Raw genomic sequence first — 5,877 nt, 5'->3', positions numbered from 1 at the left:
TTACCTGCTGACCCATCTCACTATTACCTGCTGACTCATCTCACTATTACCTGCTGATTCATCTCACTATTACCTGCTGATTCATCTCACTATTACCTGCTGATTCATCTCACTATTACCTGCTGACCCATCTCACTGTTACCTGCTGACTCATCTCACTGTTACCTGCTGACCCATCTCACTGTTACCTGCTGACCCATCTCACTATTGCCTGCTAACACATCTCGCTATCTCTGTTTTTAAGTTTTCATTAAAATTAAGCATTTTATCTTGGCATTTTCATGCATGTATTTCATCATATTTCCTTCTTACCCGCCCCGACTCCCCCTTCCCACTCTCTGCTTGCTGATCCCTTTTCTCTCCCAAGTTGTCCCCACTCTGCTTTCACATGTCCCATTTGTTTTAATGTTTAAAAAAAAATCTTTTTAAGTGAGGGGGCCAGAGGTTAGGTGTTCTTAGAGCTTCTTCTAGAGTTACAGGCAGTTGTCAGCTACTCAACAAGGGTGCTAGGAACCAAACCTGAGTCCTCTGCAGGAACAATCAGTGCTCTTAACCAGGGACCCATCACCTCCGATTTCCTATAACGCCGTTGGATTGTCGGCTTTCTCTTAAGCATCATTCAATCTTAGGTTGTCTTATTCATCGTTGCCCTTGGAATACTAGGCTATACCATATATATCCTACACACACACACTATAGGCAAGGAATGCAGCATGCTAGACCATCTGGGTTTGTATCAAAATATTGTATGATGTTTATTCAATAGTGAAATCAGCTAAGAACACATTTCTGAGACCGAACATCTGTCATGGGCAAGCAATGCCATTATATTTGAGATGTATCCAAACATCTCTTCAACCCAGACAGAAGTAGACAAGTGGTCTAAGCGTACAACCAGCCCAGCATCCATAAATGCAAAGCTCAGAGAAGCGATGGGCTATCCAGAGTCCGTTCTCTCCTTCCACCATGTGATTCCCAGGAATCGAGTCTTGACTGGTTTTCTGCTGTTTAACATTTTAGGGGATTGTACAATTTGGAAAAGGTCCCTATCCAGCTTTCCCTGGTGCCCTTCTTCTCATCTCTCAGGTAGAGAAGCAGGTGAATGACGCAGTTGCCAAAGGGGCCACGGTTGTGACGGGTGGAAAGCGACACCAAAGTGGAGGAAATTTCTTTGAGCCCACCCTGCTCAGCAATGTCACCAGGGACATGCTCTGCATCACTGAGGAGACCTTTGGGCCTCTGGCACCAGTCATCAAGTACGTTCCTCCAGTAGTGGAAGGAGGGAGACGCTTGGGAAGGAAAAGCTAGTCTGAGAGAGAGAGAGAGAGAGAGAGAGAGAGAGAGAGAGAGAGAGAGAGAGAGAGAGATTGATTGAGAGATTGATTCCTAAGCTGTTTCCAAGGCTGGGTAGGAAGGCTGAGCAGATGCAGTCAGCTGCATAGCAGAGTTGAACAGTCAGAGTCAAGCAGCAGAGTCGTCTTTCTGATAGTTGGGGTTTGATTTTGGAGTTTGTGTATTCAGGTGCACATATAGGTCAGCCCTGGGTGTTACTTCTTGGGAGCTGTCCACCTTAAACTTGGAGAGAGGGTCTCTCACTGCAACCCAGGACTCTCCAGGTAGAGTAGGTTGGTTAGACCTGGGATCCCAAGCACAGGCCACCACAACTGAGTTTTCATACGGGTTCTGGGGGATTGAACTCAGCACTTACCAACAGAGCCAGGTATCTCCCTAGTCCTAGCCCCAGTTTTTGGTGTTTGTGTTTTGTCTTTGTTGAGTGGTGTGGAAGGTGGTTATTGTTGGTTTTAGTTTTGGGTGTTTGTCTGTTTGAAACAAGGCCTCGTCTGTAACCCAGGCTGGCCTTAAACTCTCAACTTTCTTGCTTTAGCCTCCCCTATAGGCATACACCATACCTAATTTCAAGCACAAAATTCATCAAAATCCCTCATTTAGATTTCTTAATGCCTCTAAACTTACTTTCCCCCACCGATTTCTAAGCATATTTTTCTAATACCCTCAAGGCCTCTATCCTCTCAGTCTATAGGAAATGAACTATAACCTTGTATAATCTTTTATCCAACCTTAATAAATAATCATTCTCAGATCAGTGGTCTGACAATATTCCGTTTTCTACTTAGATCCAGGACCTGGAAGGGCTCAGAAGAAGATGTCAGATCTGCTGGGCCTGGAGTTAAGAGTTGTGAGCCACATGTGGGTGCTGGGAGTCCAACCCAGGTCCTCTGCAAGAGCAGCAAGTGCAGCAAGTGCTCTTAACTGATGAGCCAGCACTGCACCTAGCAGTCCTTTCCTTAAAGGATTTTGTTTGACGATGTCTCTCCTCGGTTGGTCCACTTTTCCCTCTCTCTCAGAGAAGGTGGACCACGTTGCTTTACCAGGTCTTGGAGAAGGCTGAGTTACCATGTCTGCACTTCTACTCCACTCATTTCTCCTCCCCTTGGATCTCTTTGCAACTCTGGCCTCCTCCTTGTCAGTATTTAGGAAGTGAATCGGGAGAGCATAAAGCTGGTTTCTCTATTCCTCAGCTCACAGATTTTGCTCATGACCTGCTTTAACTCCGGCAGGTTTGATAAGGAGGAAGAGGCCGTCGCTATCGCAAATGCAGCTGAGGTTGGATTGGCAGGTAGGTTTTCCGACTGGCGGCCACCGTCGTCATGACGCAAGTAAAGGCCAACCTCCGCCTTTTGAGCATTACTCTTACGTTCTGAATTACAGTCAGGAGCAAGCTGAAAAGGCTCACCCAGCCACACTCTGGGGCAGGACTGAGCAATGTGGGCTTGTTTATAGACAACTAGGACCGACTGCAAGGCTTAAGCATCTTGCCCTCTGAAGGAGGAGGGGCTGACGAGCTGGAAGCGAGCACAGACGCGCATGCTTACAAAGGCCCAGTGGGACTGGGAAGGACCCCAGCAAAAGAGAAACAGACGCTTAACGTGATGGCCAAGGTTCTTAGGATGAAAATGTGGACAAAACCAACCTGGGCCTTTCTTTACCTGCAAGCAGGAGAATCCCGGGGTCCCTGTGACTAGGCAAGCACCCTCAGAGGCAGGCGCGTGTGACTTTCAGAAGAATTCCTCAAGCTGTCTGCGTCCCTTTGTTCCCCTGCTAGGTTACTTTTACTCTCAAGACCCAGCCCAGATCTGGAGAGTGGCGGAGCAGCTGGAGGTCGGCATGGTCGGTGTGAATGAAGGACTGATCTCTTCAGTGGAATGTCCTTTTGGTGGGGTGAAACAGTCCGGCCTTGGGCGCGAAGGGTCCAAGTATGGCATTGACGAGTACCTAGAGGTCAAGTATGTGTGTTACGGAGGCTTGTAGGGTTCTGCACTTCTTTAAGAAATAAAACTACCTAGATCTGTAGGGACATTCCATCCATTTTTTTTTTTTTACAACAGATGAGTAGGTTATCAGAGTTAATGATTTTTTTAAAAATCCAGCCAGTCCTCATATCTTAGATGTAAATCCTAACCCTTCCCTTATCTAACTATGGACCAATAGATGCCATATACCTGTGGCTGTGGGTCCCAGCCAGTCCTGAGACCCCAGCACAACCCCACTGCCTCAGGACAAGGTACAGAGTGAATGTTCACATACCCTCTGGCACCTCACAAAGTATAGTCATTGTGTGGGCAGTGGGTCCCCAGTCCTTATGGGACTGTGCAACTTTGGTTCAGAATGCAGGGAAAAAGACGAGGTAATAGGACAGCTAGATTATGAGGAGGTGTGCATCCCTGCCTGGGCACCTGTCAGCTTTGATGAACAGCTGGCTGCCTGTTCCAGGGGGTTGTGGCAAAGGCTTTGGGTTCCTAAGACTTCTTTATAAAACGCACAGACTTCCTGTGCTCTGTGGAATGAGGGGGCGTTTCTCCTTGTTTCTGGGCTGCTGTTTAAATTACTGGGAGCAGAATTGCTTTGGGTTTGTTGCTGTTGTTTTGGTTTTGGTTTTGGTTTTGGTTTTGGTTTTTTTTGCTTTCTTTGGTTTATCTTGGTTTGGTTTGGCTTTATGCGACAGGGTCTTGCTAAGTAGCCTAGCTGGCTTTCAAACTCACAGGTCTCCTCTATCAGCCTCCAAAGTGCTAGGGTCCCAGGCATGCTCTACCACAGCTGGGTAAATGGAAGTCTCCAATGCCTTAAACTTACAGCTCGTGCTTCATTTTGTTCCTCATAGAAAATCAACCCAAACTGGAGGCAAAAGTCAGCAGAGTCGGGTTGGTAGGATGGAAACCATGGCTTTGTCCCTTCTCCAGAGCTGGGTGTTTAGTCCATGGCCTTGTGCATACTAGCATGTGTTCTGCCACTGAGCTATCGCTAGCTTTTTTTCCTTTCATTTTAATTTTTGAGGTAGTCTTGATACGTCACACTGGTTGGCCTTTAGCTCCTTATTGTCCTGCCTCAGCATCCTCCATAGCTAGGTGACAGGCCAGGCCAATGGACAGCAGGGGCTCCCAGCTGCCTCCTGCTGCCTTGGGTATGATGTTTAGGGCTCTGTGCCCCATGTGTAGAGATTCATGCTTGGCTTAAAGGACATTGTGAGCCTGGAAGGAAAAAAATGCTTCACAAAATGGTGGAAATGCAACTCAACTCCAGGAACCATTTTGATTACAAGCAGTACCTCACTGCCCCCCTCCTTGAACTCAGGAGGTGACTTTGTGGAGGAAAGAAACCAGGTGCCTCCTTGTTCACCTGAATAAGTCTGACCCAGGTTTTCTGTGCCAGGGTATGGCCACTGCTAACCCTGCAGAAGAGCAAATACACTTTAACCACTGTGAAAAATTATTCCCACAATTGCCAGTCTGCTGTGGGCGAGAGCTGAAGCCATGAATCTCAGGCACCTTTGTCCTAGAAAAAGCATTTATGCTTCGTGATTCAAAAACAAAGCACCACACACAGGGACCTGCAAGATAGCTTGGTGGGTAAAGGCTTTGCTGGACAAGCCTGGTGACCTGAGACCTGAGTTCTATCCCTGGAACCTACAGAAAGATGAAGAGAACCAACGTGACAGTGTTGACCTCTGACCTCCACAAATGCACCAGAAGCATGCACTCCTATACATTCAAAACACGAACACACACACACACACACATACACACACACATACATGCACACACATACACACGCACATACACGCACACACATACGCGCACACACACACACACACACCAAACACTGAAACTCCCTGCAACTGGTGTTGATCTCCCTTTGAAACAATTTAAGTGAGGAAAATCTAGGCCCTTGTAGACATGGCTCCCATCTACCTAGAAGCTGTTTATCCCTAGTAGGCAATAAAGGAGTTCTCTGCTCCATGCCCATCTGTGCAGAGAGCCCACTGGCACACTCTGTGGATGTTCAGTGAGACATCTACAGGAATGATAGCACAGTTAGCTGCGGTGGTTCCTAAACACTAAGTCCCAAGTCACTGGGAACTTCAAATAAGGATGTCATGGTTCTTAAGGTCCCTGAGCATAAGAAAGTAGACATCTTCATCCTAGGGACCCCACCCAAGGGGCAAGAATCATAACTCAGGATGTTCATAGTCTGTTTATTCTATTCTTCTGTATAGTTGGTTTCTACCACATTTTCTAATTAAAATTTAAAATTTTATAGATGTGGTATTTTTGCCTCCATGTATATCTGTGCACCACATGTGTGCTGGTTCCTTCAAGAGGCCAGAAAAGGGCATTGGATCACCTAGAAATGGAGTTATAGATGGTTATAGTCCACCTTCTGAGTTTGGGGAAGCAAGCAAACCCTAGCTGGTCCTCTGAAGATAGGCAGCCAAATCTTAACTTCTGAGCCACCTTGCCAACTCCAACATTTCTAATTTCTTAAGATTTGTGCCCATCTTTTTTTTTTTTTTTTTTTTTT

General features: G+C 46.6%; 1 protein-coding gene across 1 annotated transcript in view; it reads left to right on the top strand.

The window, feature by feature from the left end:
- Nucleotides 1-3,378, top strand: part of Aldh5a1 (aldehyde dehydrogenase 5 family member A1) — a 27,176-nt gene extending 23,798 nt beyond the window's left edge. The window contains exons 8-10 of the mRNA XM_021180175.2: nt 1,087-1,256; nt 2,580-2,638; nt 3,125-3,378. Coding sequence (XP_021035834.1) covers nt 1,087-1,256; nt 2,580-2,638; nt 3,125-3,330 — 435 coding nt within the window. The 3' untranslated portion in view covers nt 3,331-3,378. The remainder of the gene's footprint in view (nt 1-1,086; nt 1,257-2,579; nt 2,639-3,124) is intronic.
- The last annotated feature ends 2,499 nt before the right edge of the window (nt 3,379-5,877 follow it).

Source organism: Mus caroli, chromosome 13, assembly GCF_900094665.2.
Source record: "Mus caroli chromosome 13, CAROLI_EIJ_v1.1, whole genome shotgun sequence".
NCBI lineage: Eukaryota > Metazoa > Chordata > Mammalia > Rodentia > Muridae > Mus > Mus caroli.
The sequence above is the reverse complement of the archived record's forward strand: the minus strand, read 5'-3'. Positions and strand labels throughout refer to the sequence as shown.